This window comes from Poeciliopsis prolifica, unplaced genomic scaffold (assembly GCF_027474105.1).
Source record: "Poeciliopsis prolifica strain line A6 unplaced genomic scaffold, Auburn_PproV2 SCAFFOLD005, whole genome shotgun sequence".
In the NCBI taxonomy this organism is placed as follows: domain Eukaryota; kingdom Metazoa; phylum Chordata; class Actinopteri; order Cyprinodontiformes; family Poeciliidae; genus Poeciliopsis; species Poeciliopsis prolifica.
In genome coordinates this window covers 12,348,640-12,370,275 of record NW_026562380.1, presented here as the reverse complement: position 1 = coordinate 12,370,275, position 21,636 = coordinate 12,348,640, and the positions used below count along the sequence as shown (strand labels likewise).

At 37.2% G+C, this 21,636-nt stretch overlaps 1 protein-coding gene across 2 annotated transcripts in view; it reads right to left on the bottom strand.

Moving 5' to 3' along the window:
- Window positions 1-2,391: 2,391 nt before the first annotated feature.
- The window catches only part of sorcs3b (sortilin related VPS10 domain containing receptor 3b), a 60,411-nt gene continuing 41,166 nt past the window's right edge, over window positions 2,392-21,636 (bottom strand). The window contains exons 14-27 of one of the 2 annotated variants that reach the window (XM_055029344.1): window positions 20,962-21,069; window positions 19,620-19,737; window positions 19,376-19,509; window positions 18,725-18,838; window positions 18,079-18,250; window positions 13,961-14,147; window positions 13,559-13,692; window positions 13,058-13,181; window positions 12,639-12,751; window positions 12,205-12,342; window positions 11,051-11,150; window positions 9,577-9,682; window positions 9,308-9,468; window positions 2,392-3,834 (exon numbers count right to left, since the gene is read on the bottom strand). In XM_055029344.1, coding sequence (XP_054885319.1) covers window positions 3,770-3,834; window positions 9,308-9,468; window positions 9,577-9,682; window positions 11,051-11,150; window positions 12,205-12,342; window positions 12,639-12,751; window positions 13,058-13,181; window positions 13,559-13,692; window positions 13,961-14,147; window positions 18,079-18,250; window positions 18,725-18,838; window positions 19,376-19,509; window positions 19,620-19,737; window positions 20,962-21,069 — 1,774 coding nt within the window. In that variant the 3' untranslated portion in view covers window positions 2,392-3,769. The remainder of the gene's footprint in view (window positions 3,835-9,307; window positions 9,469-9,576; window positions 9,683-11,050; window positions 11,151-12,204; window positions 12,343-12,638; window positions 12,752-13,057; window positions 13,182-13,558; window positions 13,693-13,960; window positions 14,148-18,078; window positions 18,251-18,724; window positions 18,839-19,375; window positions 19,510-19,619; window positions 19,738-20,961; window positions 21,070-21,636) is intronic. The other variant, XM_055029346.1, reaches the window with a different exon arrangement.

The following is a 21,636-nucleotide window of genomic DNA, read 5'->3' as shown; positions in this document are numbered from 1 at the left end:
TATGTTAGTGTGTAAAGTTATAAATGTTCACTGCTGTTAGTCACTGTTTATATGTCAGGGTCCATGGTGTATATATTGTTTTATTTTCTCATGTTACAACAACAAATTGCAATGTATATAATGGGATTTTTTGAAATAGGCCAACACAAAGTAGTTCATAATTCTGAAGAGGAAGAAAAACAAAATTTCTTACAAATAGAAAAAAAGCATGGCATGCATTATATTTAGCCTCATTTCCTCTGATACCCCTAAAGCAAATCCAGAACACCTATTTGTTTTTGGAAGTCACCAAATACAGATAGTAGATTCCATCTCTGTGTAAATTACAAAGCTATTCTATAAAGACGTTTAAGGGATGGTTCAGTTAGAAAACAATATCCTGACTTCTGAACACCTCATGGAGGACTGACCAATGATCCAAAAACTGATGAAGCATGACACAACTGCAATCTGACCCAAAACATTACTGTCCACATAAACTGAAAAACAGGTGACGAGAGGATTAAGCAGCCAGTCGGGCTTTTACATCCCGCTGCACTATGCTGCTTTTGGGGGATTTTTCTCTGGTTCTCTTCAGTCACTCAACTGAAGAGAACTGGTTGAGCGACTGAATGCTTTTTCCTCAGCAGATGGAATCCAGTCTGAGTTAATGGGAAGATGAATTAACAAGGGAAATCCCACAAGAAAATCCAGTAGATGTATGGAGAGAGAATATCTGGAGTTTCATCTTCTGGTACGATGGCAAATCTGAACATAACACCAAAGCTACAATAGAATGATTAAAATCAAAGCATATTCATATGTTACAATGGCTGGTTAAAAGCCAGGCTTAAATCAATTGGGAAACTGTGGCACGACTTAAAAAATTATGTTCCCAAATACTCAGTGTAGTTTGATGAGTTTGGACTATAACAACACATATCTACAACAAATGTATGTAGATATGCAGTGCTGGTATTAGACATACACCCATAATTTTGTAGCTCTCATTCTACTGTTATAAATCATAACTAAGGAAAGCTTAATATAAGTGCTATAAATGTTGGTACATTTTTCAGGCTTTTATTTGTTAAAAAATAGAAAACTATGCTCATCGTCTTCCCTCTGCTTCTGAATTCTACACTAGTTTGTGGTGGTCTAAAACATAAAAACCTTATGAAGTGCGTTGATGTTCATGACTGTAAAATGAGAAAAAGTCCAACAGGTGTGAACCTCTTTGCCAAGAGCTCTACTGCCTCTGCGTATGAAACACACGGCTTTGACTCCATGTTTTCCTCTGTTGGATTGGACGTTTAGTGCCTTTTCTTTCAATAAGTGCTTAGCATGCCTGAAGTTTCGCTGCAGCCATTTTCTTGTTACAAAGGGGCAGAGTGGGAGGACAATGAACAGTGCAGAGTATCCTGGAGTGTTTCTAATTGGCTGGTTCTTTCGCTCTCCCACTGTGCAACAAATTAATTATCCCCTCTCCCAGAGATCAACGCGTACCCGGTCAACAAAGAAGATTTTCCTACTCCGGATGGCACCTTGAATGAAAAATGTCCCACAACAATAACCCACAGCAATATTGTGTTAGCCACAGTGTGAAATTGATGAGCATGTTTCCTTTCATTGAGTGCTACATTACAGTGTCTGGCTGCAGCGAATCATCCATTAGTGATTGTCACCGTTCAATTTGATTGTGCACCGCAGAACATCCCAGGGCGGTTAGAGAGAAGCCTTGGTGTTAATTCAGACTGAGAGCACAGGCGAGAATAAGACTCTTGGGGCGTTGATGGCTGTTTGAGTGATGGAGATTGGTGTATGTGTGTGAGAGACGTGGCTGTTGAAGTGGCAAGCAAAATGCAAAGCAGAAGATGGGCCCGTGTGAAGTTTCCGTCCTCCGTACTGGCAGTTTGCGTGACATTTTAATGTGCAGCAGATCTCCTCTGTACCAGAAGAAAGAGGGGACGCAGTAGCAATACTCGTAGCTCTTCTTTACCAAGACATCCATTTCTCATCGTTGTCCAAAGCCTTGTAATTGTTCCCATTAAAACAGCAACCATCTGTACCAGACTAACTGAGCGAAAGAGGTAAAATGGAGCCCGGTCTAAATGTCAGATGGGAATCTTCATGTGGCTGTTATCACACCTCTCCCCATTAAAGCTGACATCAGAGCCTCTGTGAGATCATTAAGAGCAGTATGTTGAGGCTGATGCACTGCCTGTTACAAGACACCAGTGATCCAGATAAGACTGGGGCAAGGTTTGCAAGAACACAGCTTCTTGAACTATTTTTGTCAGGATTATGTCATGACATCACAGACATAGTCTAAGCAATGTATTTGCACACATACGCCTACCGAACACATATTGCGGGAACATGCGAAATAGAAAAATAATAATAATAAAAAAAAACATATAAAAATACATTTATTTTCAACAGTATTGTAATGTTAATATGTTCACAGTAAGAAATGTGACTTAAAACATGGCAATGTCCTTAAAAAGATACAATACTAGATATGTCATGCATAACTTTTGAGCAACTGCACAACTGGACCTTTAGACAACATGTTTAATAATTTGTTTAATGTGTCAAGAAAGTTTTAAAATCACCATAAACATATATACAGTACACACAAACACACCCCAACATAGTCTTTGTTCACAGCTAATTGGGGCATGCTGTTGTCGATAATAAAGTAAACAAAGTGATCATAGAGCTTGTAGAGCTGAAGCAGATGGAAACACAAGACTGTTTAGTGACTTTACGCTACTGTATCACTTTCTTTCCCCCCTCTCTATGTACAAGGCATCAATAATCCCAAATTTAATAAGGACAGACTTCCAAAATCTGAGAAGCAGTCTTTCAAAGCACCATTATTATCTCACAAAGCAAAACCACAACTTGTTTCTGTCCTTTGAGCATTCACAATAATCAGATTTGGACATTTGTACACATCTTCATGATATTTACAACAGAAAAACTTCTGTTACTAGAAAGGTAGAAACACATTTATGCTCCAAAATTTCACCTGGTGTAGTAATTGTAGATTTGAGGCAAGATACAGTTAACACTTTACATCCTGGTTAAGTTGTGTGCAGTAGGGGAACACACTAACCAAAATAGGAAATGGTTTTACCAACTCTTGTAAGTTATATGTATAAAAAGAAAGGTTCTTTCATTTTGAGTCAAATGTCTTAATACTCCTCTACGTAGGTCCAATTGGTCCTTCCAGAACATTATAGACATTTTTTTTTTTCATGTAGAAATCCACATAACATTCTCTGACCACTTTATTAGGTGGATCAGTTTGACGGGTTGTTAGCGGAAACAGTGGCTCAGCCAATTACATCTCGATGTGGTAGAGACAATTTGCGACTTAATAAAGTGGCCAGTGAATGGATCCTAATGTTTTCTAAAACATATTTTTAATATTTTCACATGTAGCAACTGTCGATAACTTTAAAGAAGAATCCTTTACATATAATAAACTCAGACCAATATTGTAAAATCTGGACAATATTTTCAAGCCATTTATAAAACGTTTATAGCAACCACTATGGCAGTTTTAGGACCATCTGGACTGATTTCAGTAGATGGACACCTTCAAAGCAAATAAATGTTACAATTGAGATACAGCAAACTACGCATCCTATCCACAGAAATAAAAAATGACTTTGAACAATTGCAGCTTTCAGCATGACATGAATGAAAAAAATATATATATGTATATTCTAACAAAGCAAACTAAGCACAAAGTACACCACACACAGTACTTACTTATGTATTAGACATTAGTACAATTAGGAAATTCCCTTGTCACAATTCTCTCCATATTTCTCCCAAATCCTCCTGTGAACATAAAACACACATGTGGAAAGTTCAGAACTTGCCTTGATATCACAATTATCTTACAAATTGTCCTCTGGATTTATCTACATGACTTTCAGATACCATTTCATAGCTTATAATGACCTGGTTTTAATACAAAGTAAACATGTTTTTGAAAATGTTACATTAATATTGTATGATTTTCATAATATCTCATGCCGAATAACAATTTAAGTAAGAAAAACATTTTCATAGCACTGTTGTCGTTTGTTTTAAAATTTGTTTTCTCTATAGAATATCATGGGGTCTCCCTTATAGAGGAGGTGAAAAATTCAGTCATCTGAAAGGGGCTCAGAGTAGAGCTGCTGCTCCTCCACACTGAGAGGAGCCAGGTGAGGTGGCATCTGGTTTGGATGGCCCATAGTCGTCTCCTTGGTGAGATGTTTTGGGGACGTCCCACCAGGATGAGACCCCCAAGAAGACCCTGAACAGGCTGGAGGAACTGGTTATCTGGCTGGCCTCGCAGCGCCTCAAGATTTCCTGACCTCAGATGAGTGGAAGATGATGGATGAACAGATGAATGGCTCACTAAAGAAACATGGCCTGTGTCTGGCTTAGAACACAAAAGAAGGCCTTTTTATTGAAAGGATTTAATATGTAGACTAATTAATATGTAGACATTAAAATAGGCAGAGGGGTTGTGCGTCCAAACTTTCTTGAAGGACCCAGTAGTGCAACAACAGTGGGTGATATTTATTAAGTTGAAAAGTGGCATCCCTCTCCTCAGCCACCAACAAACAGTGTTATCTGCTGAAAACACTTTCTGCCCTAAGAGTATGAAACAAGTCTTATGCAGAGTCCTGGCTTAAAGGGGAAGTGCAGCAAAGACTGTGAGATGAAGCATGCCCCACAGTACGTTGCCATAACAGAAGTCTGAAGAGAGGGATCAACAGCTGGGCCATTCAGATGTTTGTGCAGATGTGTGGAGCTTGTCCAGCAAGCAAATGTGTGTTTTAATATGGCTCAGAGATTAAACCATATGTTTACATGTAATGCATGAAAAACTCTGCCTAACATTGCATCAACAAAACCATTTTCTGTTACAAGTTAATTAAAGGGGGCGTATCATGCTTTTTTCCAGGCACATAGTGCCATTTTATAGCACAATCAATTTGACAGTGCATTACAAATCATCACGATGCTTCACATAGCATTGTAAAGCAATGTGTTCCGTTTAATTTAGAAAATATGAGCATTTTGTAGGTTTTCAAATGTCTTTCAAAAGAATAAATTATAAGGGGCATCACACAAATGGCCTCTCTAAAGCATAAATAAAAAGTTACAATTTAAATGTAAAAAATGAATGTCTTACAACACTAACAACTACTGGTGATCTAACAAATTATGAATAGTTTTATGTCCATGAGGGAGAAGACACACAAAATAAATCCTTCACCTTTGCTATTACTCTTTTAAGCAGCAGAACAAAAGCTGTATATCATTTGTTTATGGCCACACAGTCAATGTTATACTATAAGTGAGTTCAAATCTAATGAGACATGTAAATTTCACTGATGATGTCATTTATAGAGTCGGTGCAATAATTTCTCTGATGCTTTTTTATGCTTCATCTTAGTCATTTAAAATCATTTCTGACCAATTTATGTAATTATAAATGTATTAGGCTGTTGTTGATTGCACAAGTTAATTGCTGCTGAAGCAGCAATAAGTCATTTTTGTTGCAGCTTGCAGTTACAGAGCAATGCCATAATTCATTTAGAGTTATGTTCCCACAAGCACGATGAATGTAAGCCTAATGTTTACTCTGCTTTGGTTTCAGTCTCTAGCAGCTTCTGGGTTGGAAATGCTCTTTAGCTACTACATTGTTTAACATTTTTTTACCTATGAGTTTTTAACAAGAGTAACTCAAATATATGAACTGAAGTCAGTTTTGAAGAATATATTTTAGCTATTTTAGAAATTTTATAAAAACAGTTCATTTGAACAGGAACTAATCCTGATTTGAAAATTGTTTACTTCCTTCCTTGTATTCAGAAAAGACATTTCACACTTTAAAAATAAAACAAGTAAATACAGGTTTAGTATGTATGTTGGCTTAAATAATTGTAGATAACTCCTAAACAAGTTCAATGGGTTTGGTTTTGCCTTCTCTCCATTTGGTGTTATTACAGTTGGGTGTGTTCTAAAAAAATTTTTGACAGGACATTGAATTTTGTACCTCTCTTTCCACTCACAACCAAACCAGAAATGATTAATAAATTCTAGGCTCCTTGCAAAAAAACACTAAAATATTCTATTTAATTTAATGCATACTAAGTTCAACATCAATACCTAGCATCAATATTATTGTGCACCTTGATATGCAAATAGGCAAAACAAAAACCTTTTGAGGTGCATCTGATAGATTTTTTTTCATTTATCTTTTTGGTCCTTGCTACCCTGTAGGCCATGCCGCCCTTGGCAGAAAGCCTTTTCACACAAATCAAAATCCACCATAAGGTAGAGAAAATGTATTGGGCTTGTTCTTTTAAGGACTAAGTTTAATACTAAGGTTTATGAGGTGCCGTTGTGGTCGTTTTGCCTCAGCACAAATCAAATACCGTACTTTCCAGACTATAAATTGCTCCGGAATAAAAATCGCACCAGGCGTACAATGCATAATAAAAAGCGGAAAAATACATATATAAGTCGCACCGGAGTATAAGTCACATTTTGGGGGGAAATTTATTTCATAAAATCCAATAAAATAAAAATGGAATAGAGTCAACGACAGGCTGAATAATTGCACGGTATGCTAACGTTACATGACACATAAACAACAAACTGAGAATGTGCCTGGTATGTTAACATAACATATTAAGAGTTATTCAGATAACTGTAGCATCAATAACATGCTAACAAGTTTACCAAACCATCCATCACTCCAAATCACTAAATCTTCATCTTCGGTGTCGCTTGTAAACAACCCTGCTAACTCCGGAGGTAGCTTCTACCACACACATTATCAACACAAGCCCAGAGCGCCCTCTTGCGGTTTAGTGTGAAAATAACTTATGATATGATATAATAATGTGTTAATAATTTCACGTATAAGTCGCACCCCCTAAAAAAAAAAAACTGTGACTTATAGTTCAGAAAATATGATAATTCATGTTCACATAAAAAAATAAAAAATAAAAAGTTAAAATGTGCTGCTTTTGTTCAAACTACACTGACAACAATTAAGACATTTCAATTACAGCTTGTAAAGTAATTTGGACTACAAAGAGCAAACAGGCTCTCTTCACACCAGTGTTTGCTCTGAACAATCCGGTCCTATCCAAGCAGCACTTGAACATTAGAATTGCTTTCGAGACGATTTTTCCTTTGACAACCTTTAGAGGACGCTATGTCACACTAAAATTCTGAAATAGTTTAGCAATTTGAAGACAATCATTAAAGAACCACCCACTGATGTGACGTGACTACCCTCAAGCAACAGAGTATTTGGTCATCTCCCACTTAGAAAATATATAACATATAAATTATATAAGTTGTGCTCTTTAAAACCACTCTGCGGTTGGTCATTTAAAATGATGAAATTGCCTACTGAGGTTGCTTACTCAATTTATTATAGATATGAGCGTGATTAAGATGTATCATGCAGCTTCCAGCTGCCAGCAAACCATCAGACGATTTTACTTTGGTGGAGATTTTAAGGGTAGTGGTGAATTTATTATATTTTTTTATCTCTTTATTTATTTTCATTTGTTTGCAATATCTCCCTCTTATCGTGTCTTTTACATATTTAAGCTGATTAAGAGTTTTGAAACAGATGACAAACAAAAATGTGATTTTGGTAAATCTCTCGAGAGTTAACGTCTAAAGTATTTAAAAGTAGGACGTTGATTCAATTTTGCTGACAGTGCTACCTGTGAGATGACTACTTGAATATTTAGAAGTAAAGTATCTGGAGTTTATGCCATGTGTGAACGAGCATGCTCTACTTTTATAAGGACGCATGTTAATACCAGGCCTTAAAAAAGCTATAAACACACTGAATCTCAAATTGTCCTCTTGCTAAAATGTGATATTCAAATAAATCTAACTTGATTTGACTTAAATATAAAACCACTATTTTTTCCCCCTCTGGAGACTTCAAAATGTCAAACTGTGTTACTTATGCACAAGATTACAAAATGTTTTACATCAACTATTGCATGACAAAAATATATATTACTACATATTTGTACAGTACAGTATGCTTTGTATATATATATATAAAAAAAATCAGAATAAAGACAAATAAATCCAAACTGATGAAAATAAATGACATCTCTAAACAGATGTGCCAAACTAATTTGATTTGCCAATTCCAAAACTTGAAGGTCCAATGCTCTACTGCCTTTTGGCAAATAAACACTTTTGTTAGTGACCCTAAAATGAGTTAATTTGTCTTAGGACTTGAAAAGGTGGAAACAGCTGAGAAATGAAGAACAGCCAAAAGTGCTGAGTGATCACAAAAAAAGGCCTGCAGCCCACATGTCTGTGTCAGAAGCACTGCAATGCTACTTTTGTCAAGCAGTCCACAGTCAGTGTGTAGGGAATGAGTAGTTTCCATCTCGAAGGCTTCACAGAAGATGTCACGCGAAGCAATCAAAAAGTTAACTTGTCACAGTGATATCTGGGTTTCTTTGCAGCCGCTTTGGCTGTGCTCTTGGGGGGCAATTTGCAAAAATATGACACACCGCGGTGATAAAGATGTTCCAGCTCCTCGGACGTGTGCTGCACTTCAATACAGGGCACGCTGGAATCACTCTAACAGGAGCCATTTAAGTGAGACTGATACAATGGAGCTGCTTCAGGCTTCACCAAATGCTGTTAACATGTATTCAAATGCAGAGTAGTGTATTTTTGGGGGCAATAAAATGCTAATCGGTATCAGTCTCTTACAGTGACAGTCATCCTTTAAATCCTGTTTTAATGGATTAATGGATCACAGTGGTTCACAGATATTATTAGTCTGCATTTAATTTTGCCTGAACAAGAACGACAGAGTAACAACCGTCACACCCTGGATTCTAAAATGTAGTCTTTGAAACTCATTTAGGATAGATCAAAATGAGGTTTGTTATCTACACTGTAGTGTTTCAGAATACTACTTTGGAAATGACTCATTAGCAGCTATATCTCTTCATGATTTACTAGATCTCCAAAATATTGCCATTTTGTAATTTTTAAATATACGGTATTCCATCCAGAACTTTGGTCCTTCTGGCAATGTAAAGTGCTTTATAAGTAAAGCTGAATTGGATTGATACTGCTTCCCCGACTATATATTATGTCATATTATATTATGCGTTTATTTTATGACATTCATCATTTGAATATATTTTAAACTGAAGCAAAAGCTGATCTTGGTATTTCTCCCAATAGTGCTTAAGTACAGTGTGCTGCACAAAACTGCAGATAGTGAAAATTTGAAACTGATTACCTCTGCTTCTGCCTTCCAGCTCTTTCTCCATGAGTTCTTTCTGAGACGGAAACTCGCTTAGCTTGACCTTGCACATGGCATCGTTTTGACCTACTGTGCTTATCACCTCTGGATCTTTCTCATGGCGATCTTCAGTCTCCACATGGATCCAAGGGATTTTTCTGACAGAGACACCAGCAAAGATTTATTTATTTATTTTTAGGCATTTCATTTAAAAGATTAGGTTCTATAACAGACTAGAATGTAGTTTGGCGTGCGGGCGGACAAACCTTTTGAATTTGTAGATAAAAAATGCAGCTATACCAACAAAGACCACGCTGATCAGCATTAGCATTGCGGGCCCACTGTGAATTGAATTTGAATCCACCAGTGGTGCTGAAACACAAGCACATTCAAATTTGTCATATGAAATTGTGAATATCAACACAGTCAGGAAAATTTTAAGACATTTTTAATGAAAAAAAGTCTTTGTAGCCTCAGAACCACAGCTTTGTTAAAGACATGAAGTGAATGCCGTGTTCAGAGGTTGAAGGTTCTTCTGCATCTGTAGGCTCTGATAAAAGTATGACAAAAGTATGCAACTTGACTCTGCAGCTGAACCCAATTATTCCAAATGTGTGAAAAATAAAATTGCCCAATATGTCTTTTTATGGGTTTCTTTTTATTTTTATTGGCTTTTTATGACCCTTGTTAGTTCAAAATGTTTTCTGAACAAAGTTGAAAATTAAATCTTTCAGTTTTTGTCCTGAGAGGTAATTTACCAAGGTTCATAATTACAAGTAGACTGGACTTGGACTTGCAACGGAGCACTTTTAAAATTCTTTCATAGCGTACCGGCATTTTACGTCTCCAGGCCACTGTTCTTAGACAAATCCTTTTCTTACAAATTTGTGCAATTTTGGTCATGAACATGAATTTAACTATTGTGAGCCAAAAGCCAGAGTCCAAAAGTACAAGTAATATATAATGTTTATACATGTTTCCTTTCACTTATGGTTGTTTGTCTTCCAGAGGGATTACTTTGATTACTCAATCCCATGTAACCACCAGAGCTGCAATTTAAAGAATTGAAATTTGCATGTTATCCTCTGAGGGTGTTAAAAGAAACTGTCAGGACAACCCTGGTCTCTCCCTGGGGACCTTCGTGTTGCAGCAGTTTATGCATGCTGAGGTGCAATATTCAAAGCATTTCTCCTCACCACCCATCTTTCTCTCCCACTGATAGAAGACAATGAAGTGTTTGACCTTTCAGGATCATTTTAAAGGCAACCCAGACCTTTGTGTGCAGACACAAATGAAGACAGATCCATCGGTGGATGAAAAGGGTAAAGCCACGCAGGGCTGATCGGCACATTTGTGCAATATGTTAATGACCCGATGACCCTGCAGATTTCCTTGGCGCATAACTAATGCCCTCCTTGTCAATCACCTCATCGATTGACTGATTTCAAACAGCTACTGTACCACAGCTTAAGGTTAAAAAAAAAAGCAAACAAAAAAAAAACCCTGAAACTGAATAATGTTTAAGTCCTGTAATAAACTGTACTTGAAGTTTTAACTCTAGACAAAACCTTGGGTCAAACAGTTTAGAGTTTTGAAAATGGAAAAATTATGTTGATAAGTTTGAAAACCATGAACCTTCAGCCTGTTTGAAGATATATATTATTTGTTGGCAAAAACAATAGAAATGTAAAACTAAACCGGTTTGTAGAAACAGTGACCTAATGTTGCAGCAGGACTTACCCAAGGTTTGCTGAGTCATGGACACGACAATATGAATATTTGCTTTTAGCTCAAAATGGACCAGGCCTTGGTTCAGGGCAGTGACAAAGATATCTGATATCTGTTTAGGAAAGATAACACAAAGGATGTTATCGGACACAATCCAGAATTGTCATTGCAATCATTTGACTCTTAACATAATAATGACACTAAAAGAGCAAAATACTTAGAAATACAATGCTTAAATGACAATCTGGAGAAGATATTCTTTATTAGAGCTGATTTGCTTAATTTTTGAATGGCTCTCTTGTGCAGCCCAAGATAAGTTAATATGCTACATCAGACAAAACATTTCCAGTGTCCAGTTCTATCCTTACCAAAAATGATAAGGATGGCTCAGCCCACCAGACATCTACCAAACCTCTCTACTGACTGGCTAAATGTGGCATAAAGGAGAGTCTGGCAACGCATGAAAATGGGACATGTTAATGGCTATTCTCCTTTCAGTTCCCAGGCACAATGCAGAACAGAAATGTCCAGGGAGGAGTTTCTTTTTCAAATGGGTGAACAAAAACTTTTTTGAGCACAGACTGCTCCAAAAGTGTCACCATGAGAAAAAGAGAACTTGCCAGACTGACTTACAAAGCTAATTAAGAGTCTGTTATGATGTTATGGTGTAAGAACTTAGGTTTTCATTTAAGTGTCTATTTTGATCATTTCCTTGTCATTTATTTAATTTGATTTTGCCTCTTTGTGTTTTTATTTCCTGGTTCATTATTTATTGCGCATTCAGATTTACATGTTTGTTTACAGTACTGTTTGTGTTAGCGTCAGGATTTTCCCTTTCGTCTATTTTCTCTTTTTCTCCTGCTCTACCTATTTTGTATTAGATTTTCAGTTTCATTGGACCAACATTTTAAGAGTTCAAATAACAAACTGTTATTGTTGTTGAAGTTTAAAATGAGCTTCCTCTGAAGGGTGGCTAGGGTCACCTTAAGAGATGGTCAGGAACACAATCATAGCGGGGGAGCTTGAACTAAAGTTTAAGACAACATGCTGATATGTAGGAACAAATTACACTGGAGGTGACATGTTTGCAATTGATGTTGATGGTTTGCTTTTTTTATTACCAGAAACGTTCAAATGAAAAAATTTCCACAAGTCGCGTCTCTTACTGTATCCAAAGCCTCCTCGCTTCTTTTCTTGTGCTCACTTGACATTTGCTCATCAGACAGCATGAAGAGCTCAGCTGTGGTCGGAAGTCCAGGGTACAGAGACACCATCAGCTGACTCTCAGAAACCCCGGACACCTGCTGGGACACGAATGACAGGCTTAACTCCATTAAGGAGCTTAATTTAAGTTTGAGACCAAAATATAGCAATATCCCGTGTTTCTCCGCAGCAAGAATGGCTGACATCGCCTCTAATTCACACTACTTATTCACACTAGTGACCTGTCATCACAGATCACCTAAAAAAAAGGCTTGTGGAGGACAGAACTTTATGGCTGTGTGGTTATTATTGCACAGGGGTTTAAAATAGTAATGACCCTGAAAGTAATGGGGTTCCAATGCTGGTTTCAGGAAGGACCTGTTGGGACTTGATGTACCTGTGACAGAGCTGTCCGCACCACACGGCCTATGTCCTCCCTCCACTCGGGGATGTCAGGATTGTGTTCGTCAAGAGCTGGTGAAAACGACAACAGCAGTGACCTGAAGTACTCTGGAAAAAAGGGGTGAAGTAGTATGTATTAGAACATAAACGCTACTTCTAGTTTAGTTTTTGATTAATATGATGTGCAGATTTGTCTATTTTCATTTGGGAACATACGCCTTGAAGTTAATTGCTCTTCCAGATTTTATGTTCGCATAGCGTGACATTTTATTCATTAGATAGGTCTACACTGACATACATTAGGCACAGCTCACGGTGCTGACCGTGAGGCATCACTTCCTCCCCCCCCCAACAGTAGCCTATTGCATATTCATGTACCTATAAAGTGCTTTGAAGTCTGTCTTTTCCACTCACCTTTAACAGTTATAACTTTTGAGTCTTCCAATACACTGCTTCCACAAGCAACCTGGACCGTGACCTTGTTTTCTCCCTCTCTGAGAAACATGTGCGAGATGCTTCCTTCCAGAGTTATAATGGGCTGAATTTCAAAAGAAAGAAAAAAAAAAACAAAACAAACAGAATTTCTCAAGAAAATGCTGAATAAATACTACATGTATGCAGCCCTTGGCTCGCCGTATAATGAATAGTTGTTTCAGTGAATATAATCAAAGGGATAAATAAGTCAGATCCCTTTGAGCTCAATCTTCCAAGAAAAGCGGGGGGGGGGGGGGGGGGGGGGGGGGCACAAGCCCAAGATTTACACTATTGTGGAAAAGCTCTGTAGGTTTGCAGTTTTAAATTAATATGATGGTGCAAGGACAGCAGAAGAGGAGTGGGAGAGTGGAAACAATGACAGTAATCTGGACAAAGACGAATGCTGAAAAACAGTAGAAGCAGGAGGTGATGCTCCCTCACCTCGGAGCTGTTTTCAAACCACCAAAAGAAGGTCAGAGTTCTTGTGTGGCTTGGCCAAACTACTGCTGTGAGATTAGCTGCTTTCTCCCTGATGGCCACAATAGGAGCGGAGAGATAAACACGATCCACTGGACCTGAGGCAGTAGCAAAACACATGCACATATACATACATGCATTAGATTAATTTAAGTAGTAAACATTGAGTACTGAATTAATCACAGATGATGCACTCTGCAGCTCAAAGTGTGTGCATCTGCATGTCCCCCAAGCCTAATATGCACAAAATATTAGAAGTATGACTGACATGATATTTGCCAGTGTCAAAATGTCCAGAAAAGCGAGGAGGGTTCATTCTGTATGCAGTGCTGCAGGAATGAGTAATGACGTTACTTATCCACGTACTGGTAATGTGCAAAAAAAGTGCGCTGCTGTCAGATCCCAGGTTGTTTTCTGCAGTAGCTATCACGCGATAAATCCCAGTCTTTCTGTAGATGTGCTTGATGCCGTCGTCAGTCCGGCTCAGGTTAGAGTATGTGATCTTGATTCCGTCCCCGAAGTCTAGCTGGATGCTGGTGCTCGGAGACTCTCCCTGCGGATACACAGGATGACATGGCATCTGTCATCACAGCTTAGGTCAGGACACTTCTGTTAGGCCAAGTACAACTGGAGATAGCCTGGCCCGTTGCTTAAGTGCTGAGCCCTGGATGTCCATTAAGCAGTGCCACTGAAATCATGTGGGCGTCTATGGATAAAAGGTGACATAAATCCATTTGAGAAAACAAGATGAATAGCAAAAGAGAAAGGTCACCCAGTGCCCAAAAAGTAAATAAAAGTTTACTTTTCTTTACTTTCTTTACTTATGAACAGTAGCCATTTTATAAAGTCCTTTAAATATGCTTTAATTAGATATGCTGCAACATATCGCTTTGTCGTCACTGACACAATTTAATTTAATTTAAAGAAAAATAGCAGTCACAGAGGTATGCTTGGATGCAATATTTGGTGATCTATAATATTTCGGGTATGATTCAATCAAACTCTTCTAGCCAATAACACCTTAGTTTAGTTCGACGGATGTGCAAGTTTCTTTTTCGGAGTCAACAATTGACAAATAGTTGTGTTCAGCATCTCTAGCTAGAGCATCTATGTTTTGATAGAAATTCTATATTTACAAATCAAATAATTCACCATCAGGTGTATTATGGCAGCAGGAAACCAACGGTAATGGCAGGCATGCATCTGGTTCTGTGTAACTGTATCATCTATTAAAACAGGTGTCTTCAAAATAATAGCATTGTGGAGATTAATCAGTGTGGTCATTCATCTTGTTTTTATCTTGTTTTTACAAGAGTGTTTTCAAAGGTAGTTTGAATAAAATGTGTTTATTATTATTATTATTATAATTATTATTATTATTATTCATAAGAACAGTGTATAAACAAAAAGATTTATTAAAGAGGGGAACAGATACAAAGACAAATTATTTTAAAATAGAAACCAACGTTAGAAAAATGCCAAAGAATACAGAAAACAACCAGTGGAATGGATAACAGAAAAGCAAATAAAAACAAAGAACAAGTCAATATTCGCTCAAGAGGGAAATAAATCTAATGTTAGTTGTGAGAACTCCAATAATAAGAAAATGTCAATGCGAAGCTCTCTGTAAGAATCCCAGCAGGAATAGCCTTTGTTAGTCCATTTGGTCTAAAGAGGGGTCTTCTTGCAAACTTATCAGTCTATGTTTGAGCTGAACAGGTTACAATTAGCCAAAAACACAATGACTGGCCAAAAGAAAAATGGCATGATGACTTCAGGACAAGTTTTTCTCATTAGGTCTACGAACCTCAATTTCTGAATTAACCTCCAACACTGAATTTTATGGTCTCATCTGGTCATTTCCATTTCTGAACTATTTTTCAATTTGAATACATCAAAATACATCAAAAGTTATGTTGTCTTTTGAAATATGAAAAAAAATAAGAAATTGCTTTTGAAATGTTTTTTTTTTTTTTTTTCTTTAAGAAGAGATCAATTGAAAACAAACCAGTAGCTGAGCAGCATCTCAGACTTAGACTGAAAAGATGCAAGAGATGGAGAGGTCACATCAATTTTAAGACAGTAGTCCAATTAAGAACTTGTGGGATGATGTCAAACATCCTGTTTTTGAGTAAAAGCAAGAACAGACGAACAGTGGAGAGTAGTCTGATCTTTCTGGGCTAAAATACCTATCATGTAAACAAAATCCTTAAACACACAAAACTGAGCTTTGAACACTTTTTTTTCAAAAGGCACTGAACACATCTGCAGATTTTACTGACAGAAATGCTAATGCTCCAAGAGAGGGATCGGGGAGTTAGAATTGACAAGAAAGAAAAGAGTGATGAAAATATTTGCTAATTGCAATAATTGTAACGACTGTGATCTGTGATCACAGTAATAAAACATATTGTAAAATGTTGTAGATACTTGTACAGTCCTTTATCAAATCCAGAGGAGCCCATAGTTCTTCACACTACATTTAATCATCCATCCATTCATATTCACACACAGCCCTCTGACCATCACCAGCAGGCAAGGCAGGTGAACCGTCTTGTCCAAGGACACAGCGACTAAGACGGACAATGAAAATTACAGGACAAATTCCTACTACCATTGTAATTCAGATTAAATTATTTGCCATTTATAAAGTGTTTAATTTTATCAAAAAAATAAATAAATACATTAACTTAGGTATTGTTTACTCTAAAATACAATCTTTATTTTCCACAACTTGGTAGATCAGTCTCAGAAAGTTAATTTGTGGAGCTCACCAGAAAAAACCCACTAACTCCATGTCAACAGTTTTCAGGCTACCATTGAAAAAAGAGGTAATTCCAATTAAATCTGCTAACAGTTGAGATCTAAGGATTATGACGTGGTTGGTGATGACCTGACTTTTCTTCAGCCATTATAATTGTGATGTTTATGTGCGTGTGTGTATGCATGTGGAAATGTTAAGACCAATTCTGATATAAACAATGATACTGGAATTTAACAATGATAATAGACTGAAAAGATCTGGACAAGATCTGCGTGTACTCATTAAATATTTTTCAGTTTGCTCATTTTGAAACAGGGGCCATTTATAAGTCGCTGTGGTCACGCTCCACATGTCAAATTGCCCTTGAGCAAAACACTGAAATCACACATTGTCTCAAATGTGCTCCTATTTGTGTAACTTTAGACTAAAATAGTGCAGTGTGAGTGCAAGGAAGTCAGTAGGTTAATGGGCAATAACTTGCACAAATACTTTGTAGAACTTGGAAAAAAGGAAAGTAAATTAATGTGGATCAGGGCATGCATATGATATTTCAAGTATGACCTTAACTGCAGAAGTGAAGTGAAGAGCAGCACATGTGACCTTATGATACAGGTGTACAAATATAACAAATCTAGAGTTACCTCTTATTGCCACGGATGGTCAGATGTTTTATTGTAAATAAGTATGGCTATGATTCAAAAGGAAAAGCTCATTGCGAGATTTGGAAGTTACACAGGGCTATAGCACAGTGCAACACTTGGGCAATACTGAACTGAAACACTAAGATGAACATTTTTTGCAAAATGGAAACATTTGCTGCATTTGCACATTCTGTTGGTGGTGACAAGAGACTTTGATTAACACATTCAGTTTAAAAAACCAAAAAAAAACATGTTTCAATGTATGTGAGGAGATAATTTTGAATAGCATAGAAAGACTGCTGAGTCAAGAGTCACAGCTTCTTCAGTATGAGCACCACAGATTACACACCTGCACCGACAATGTCACAGAGATTAAATGATAGCCTTACGCTAGGCTATCCAAATCCCTGACTTACATCAAGATGTGAGGATGTTTTGAAACCAAAAGTGAAACGCTAGGTGTTTGCCGGTGAAGGCTAATAATTGTATGGCCAGTTGGGGAGACTCATTAATATGTTTCTTAGATGATAAAAATCATACTCCATATCCAAACCCGGTGGCCTCAATATTCAGGGTCCATCAAAAGTGATAGAAAAGGCATGGCAGGACTTAATGTTCAACATGTTTAAAATACATAGTACATTGACAGAATACAATATGGAAGTCAATCAAATAAACCAACAATTCTGAAGCCCACGGAAAAGATGCCTAGTAATGAGTTCTAATGTTTTTGTTTCTTTGTTTTGTTTCTGCACCTTTATCTCATTTTGTCTTCATTGCTTTTCTATTGAACCAAGACTTAAAAAAAAACTCTGAACGATGTAAAATAAAAATTTCTCCTTCAAGGAGTTCAAGTTATTCACATACCATAACTTTTCATTTCATTCAATCTATTTGGTACCAGGCATATAGTACAAGTGATGCATACACTTCCTGCATAGCCCCATTTTGTTCCTCTCAGCAAAAATACATGGCATTCTGTTGCACTTACGACAAGATGTATAATATCCCTGATCTACTACACAACAATTGCCACTACACGTTTATTTAAACACAAATTATGTAAAATTATGACTCACATTATCAAGGTGGATCATGAAAGTAACATTGCTTCCAATGGCAGCACTGAGCTCTCCGTGGCTGGTGGACAGATGCAGACCCTGGGGTGGTTTGGGTTGGCATGCCACCCTCTTTGGTGAGTACACATTTCTTCCTTCCTCCTTACAGTTATTGGACAAGACCTTACGATACCTTTCAAGCATGAAGTGGAAAAGAAGCAAGCATCATCTAATAACAACCAGTACTTATGTTCTAAAATGAAGGGATGCATCATCTGACACTGATGCGCACCCTGCACTTTTCACACATACTAGAGGTGCCACAGCTACACGCTATTGGTTTTATTTTTCACCTCTGTAGTCAAACAATTGCAATCTTTCAACAATATAGAGATTTAGCTGTAATTGTTCCAAGTATACATAAATCTGTCGCTTACAAAGTGTGCAATTGATTGCTTTGTTTATTTATCTTAAAGAAAATGATACACAAGATGCAATATATATATATATATATATATATATATATATATATATATATATATATATATATATATATATATATATATATATATATGTGATTTTCTGTTTTCATTCTATACAGCTTGTGAAACAAGATGAGATTGAATAATAATGTTTGTTGAGGGTCTTAACATTGAGGCCCACTTACCCTGTGCTGTTAAGGAAGCTTTGGCTGGAGCTGCAGCTTTTAGCCACACCATTTGGATTAAACCAAAAAGCAGGAGAGCACTTCCCATCTGCCTGGCGCTCCCACCCATAGTCACTGCCAAAATAAAACAAAAAGAACAAAACACATCACTTCATGAGATGATAAACACTGCTTCTCAAAATAATCTGCAAGCTTTGGTACTGAGGCAAATTTTCTGCGGTTAGAGCTTCATGGAATATTTTAAGACCTTAACTATTGACATGATTGTCAGACAAGCAAGATCAAAGAGAATTTCAAATGGACGGATAAAAAATAATTAAAATTCATTTAACAATTCATTATTAATTGAATCCTAATAAGGTTTTTGACATTATGCAAATTAGAAAAAGCATGATGAAAGTTCTAAACTCTAAATGTTTCAAGCTGCAATCAGAGTCACACTGTAGTAAATGTGCAATGTACCATGTGGTATGAAAGTAGGACGTTTTTCAGGCTGATATCTTTTTTTTTTTCTTACAAATTTCAACAGGTAGCCTAATTACTTACAATAAAAATATGTTTGGTGATGAGTTGATTGGAAAACATAAAAAAAATTCACTTTGCGGTCCTCTCTGGACAAAATAAGAAAAATACAAATAAAACAATCATCACCATTCGAAATCATAGGCGTTGCAGGTACACGGCTCTGAAGAGTAGATTCTGGAATAATCTTGAGCCAACATGCAACGGTTGCCGGGCCGCCGCTTCATATACTTCTGCTTCTCACCCATCACACACTGCTGTTCCTTTTTCACATTAAGAAAATTGTGTTTGGGTTGTTTTAGCGCGTGAATTCAGCAGCAGAAAATTTTTCAAGGAACATGTGTAAACAGGCATGCGAGAATATTTCTGTTACCTTGTTGTGCAGGGACCATGTCTGATAGTCACCATCCATGCATCTCCTGCTAAAAAGACCCTTGTAGTCAATCTTGATCAGTTGCCACTCTGAACGGTGGCTGAAGTGTCCAAAAAAGCTGCAAGAAGATTAAAGGAAATTTCTGATTTCCAACGGAAACCATGCCAAGATGTAGAAATACACTTTTCGAAATCTGTGTGTCTGACATGTAGATCTGAATTCTGTAGTAAATAAGACGCCTTCAGTAAAGGTGATGAAAACACAAATATTTAAGATAAGTATATTAAATCACATGGGATCAATGAAACAAATTAATGAAATGAAATGTGGGCTCAAAGCTACAGAAGGTAATAAAAAAAAAACTATCTTTTACATATTTTTAAAAAATTCTATTTATGCTTAAAAAGTATAATTTGAGTCAAGTAATCTGTGAAAAAAAACATTCTCTTGTGGCCCCACAGTCATCTGCAATAATAGACTGGTGAATAAACTTGATCAGAAACAACCAATCAAAGCCCAGAGGAGGGTCTGAGCACTGTCTCCCTTCCTCTTGGTTGCACTACTAGAATGGCAATGATGACAGATGAACAGTTTTCAGTTGAAAAGCATAATGCTGCCACCACCTTGCAAGAGAGTGAAGATGGTATGCTCAAGGTGATCTACAATGTTAGTTTTTCACCAAACATTACTATATTATTAGGGCAAAATGCCCAACTTTAATCTCATCAGACCACAGAAGAAACCAAATGAATTATGCGGTGTGTTCCTCTGTCCTCAGGATGCTGTTCATAAACAACAAAATAACTGCATTTATAACAAGATTTGATTACACAGTGCCTGCCTTCATCTATTTGTAAGGTGAGTTTTGGATGTAGTTGGTTGTATGGTATGTATTTTCTTTAGGGTTGGCAGAGTGAAGCCAACTGAAAATTTTATTGCTGTGATATTTTTTTCACAGCAATAAAAAGTGAAGCTAAAGTGGCTTTTGTTGCAGTGCAATAGCCTGTTGTAATCATCACTTTCACCTTCATTGTTCACAAAAACTCAGACAATCCTACAGCATTGAACCATAAGAGTCGTAATCACTGAATAAGCTCCAAACCCCTGAGACCCCAGACTGATAATACATACCCACCCAACATCTCAGAGCACAAGTTTAACATGGGAGGGCAGAAAACTTCCAATACAAACGGTAGACAAGCGCTTTTACTGTGAGGGCAGAACGATGCTGGAAACATTTTAATGTGGAACACCTGTGGAAAAATCTCTGCTTAAACCCACGGAAGAGCTCAATCTTAAACCCCAACATCCTCCTGGGCTGTACCTGTTAGTCTTTGCTTACGTGATAATGTGATTGTCAGACTCAGGCTCCATTAAAACTCCATCCACATACAGCGGCACCAAGGAGAAACTGTGGCGATCCCATTTCTTCCCTTCATCAAGACTGATCCTGCATAACAAAGGCAATATCTGTCAGTGCATCAAAACCTCTGTACTCCTGTTTATCTCTCTAAAGGTGGAAAATGTGTTATTTATCCCATGTAGACGTTATCAAATAGAGTATGTACACCAACTATGCAATGGGAAACAAGTAAAAGTGAAATATGATCACATATTTTAGGTCATTTAGCTTTTGCCATGTTTGAAAAATGGAGCCCAATAGCTTCTCTTCACTTTGAAAAATTAACTTGACAGCCAGCTGAACAAAGGAACAAATGTCCCTCAGCCCAGGTAAATGTTTGAAGGTGACAAAACATCAGAAAGAAAGGTATGACTCAGATTTCAACATCAGAAATAGATTTAGGGGGGTTTCAAATCACCTTTCTTTGAGCTTAATCACTTTTGACAGCATTGTAGTGTGCAGGGACATCAAAGTAGATAGTGTTACAAAGCTCCCACAATGAGGGACTTATGAGGGCATTCTGAGTTTCATATTTCCATCCTGCTCCACTTCTCATTTACATAAAAGCACTCAAACCTTCATATCCAACCAAGAGTACAAAGCTGTAACACACTC